The sequence below is a fragment of the Olea europaea genome, unplaced genomic scaffold (assembly GCF_002742605.1).
Source record: "Olea europaea var. sylvestris unplaced genomic scaffold, O_europaea_v1 scaffold1668, whole genome shotgun sequence".
Taxonomy (NCBI): Eukaryota; Viridiplantae; Streptophyta; class Magnoliopsida; order Lamiales; family Oleaceae; genus Olea; species Olea europaea.
The window spans coordinates 161969-164220 of NW_019234350.1; the positions used below are offsets into that span (position 1 = coordinate 161969).

Here is a 2252-nt window from a genome sequence, read left to right on the forward strand (position 1 = left end):
AACTTAAATAAGATGCAACATAAAGCTTGCAAGAGCAAAAACATGTAAAAATATAACAGGAAACCTTATCTGCATGAGTTGCATATTTCTACCACGACAAACGTGATGATCCATCCAATGTCTATTACACGAATTCAACTTGTAAATACTAATAAAAATACATGCATGAGTTGCATACTTCTACCACAACAAACATGATGATCCATCCAATGTCTATTACATGAACGCAACTTTGTAAATACTAATAAAGTGTACTGTTTGAAACCTCGACTATCTGATAAGCAAGGGAGAATAAACTTTAATCCAGATTGACATCACCTTTATCATTAGCAATGTCGAAAAATTTGAAAATTATTAAAGGTGATAAAGCATTTAAGACAGTGTAGATGTTATTTGCAAATGAACCTTAGCATATGAGGCTACAATGACATAATTCTTCCCTCAATTAACATGTGTACCAACAAATGTTCATCGGCTCGGCTAAGAGGGTTGAATAAAATTCCTCATCTAACATGGGCATTCCAAATTTTCCACAAGTCTACGCTTTTACTTTGAAGGATCCAACAAGTGACACTACAATTATGTCAAGCAACAGAAGAATTGATATAACAAGAGCATCACTACAAAATTAATAAGCTCGGGAGATGAGCTGTACTCAACATAGATAAAATAAGCTTGTCAGATTCTCAAAGACAGCTAACTAGTACAAAATCTGAACGGAAGCACATTATAGGTATGAAACAGGTGGAGATAAGGATTTCTGAACCACTGAAAATGGAAAAGAATTACAGAGCTTACGTCAACCAATTCTTTACGAGCGTCCTGCAGTTCATTGTTGCTATTGCACTCCTACACTACCAGAGTTTGATTTAATGCCAATACATCTTCAAGTTCTCCTTCCTTTTCCCTCAATGACTTGAGCAGCAAATCCACTTTCGTCAGCACTTCCAAATCACCTTCATCTTCCATTTGCCTCATAACATTTAATTTGCCTCTCAATTGCTCGATTTCAAGTTCTACTGCTTGTTTGGCATCCAGTTGTTTCTCCAGTTGAACGATTTTCTTGTGGAGGTTCTCCTTTCATTTCTGAAATCATGAATTACACTATAAAATCTCACATATGATGTTTGAAATGGGCATACTGAAATAAACATCATCGCTCGACGTAATGAAGATGAGAACAATTAAATAACTTCTGCTCTTCAGCCAATTTCATAACTTTTTCATCAGCCTTTCTTTGCTCATTAGTAGCAGCCTGAAGTGAGCAATTTTTGAGAGCATTCTGGAAGAACAATGGTAACCGAATCATCTATCTATTTACTAGGTAAGAAGGAAAAACAGGAAAAATAATAATGAACTGTGCATGTAACCATATGATCTCATCAAACAAATCTATTAACTTCAATGGCTATTTTCTACATAGGGCCAAGAATTGTTCAGCGTGGATGGGATGGTAATAGGACTCTCTGTGACAGAATAGTAGGTGCGGATGCTCTGCTTCCTAGTATATATGCCTACAATACTCGGAACTGGGTCTTCATGTCTGGAGGGGTATTTTTCAGAATGTTGGATCGTTAAAAACTTGCAACAAGTGGATTTGGGAAAATAATAATATTTTTCTGATCTTTTTTCTTGAGTTTCTAGGGAGAAATGATATATAATATAATCAAAATGGTTTTGAGAGATCTACTTTTGAGAATAAATTCCAAGAGAATCACTTTGTTGTTCCTGGAGGGATTGTAGAGGTGATATATGTTCTTGTAAGTTCCTATAAACAGGGATCTAGATTTGCTGTTAAAAATACAAAGATCTGGTCACGTGTGAAAGGGAAAAGAAAGAGGGAAAGGTCTGAATGTTAATGCTTTCCCCTTCAAAGTCACTGATGCATTAATGTGGGTAATATACTGTCAAATATACCCAATGATACTCAATAAGACTCGATACCCCTCAATGTGAGAGGTTCCCTGATTATATAAAACCAAAATCACCACTAAATATGATAGCAATCTATTACAATATTAACTAATGATAATCTATAATTTAAATATGGTAAAAATAAGCTATCTTCATATAATATAATTATAATGATAATACAGACGTCAAACTGTAATCTTCCATGATCTCCATAATCTTATTTAACCTCATTAAAATCTCTTCAAATTGATGCTAGTAAAAGCATCAATTTGCAATCATGAACCGACGACAATGACAATACTTATACCCACGAAGAAGTGATCTAAATTACAGCAACC

The 2252-nt window shown here is 34.6% G+C and overlaps 1 protein-coding gene across 1 annotated transcript in view; it reads left to right on the forward strand.

The window, feature by feature from the left end:
* The window catches only part of LOC111377539 (uncharacterized mitochondrial protein AtMg00810-like), a 1853-nt gene extending 1153 nt beyond the window's left edge, over positions 1–700 (forward strand). The window contains exon 4 of the mRNA XM_023000664.1: positions 683–700. Coding sequence (XP_022856432.1) covers positions 683–700 — 18 coding nt within the window. The remainder of the gene's footprint in view (positions 1–682) is intronic.
* The last annotated feature ends 1552 nt before the right edge of the window (positions 701–2252 follow it).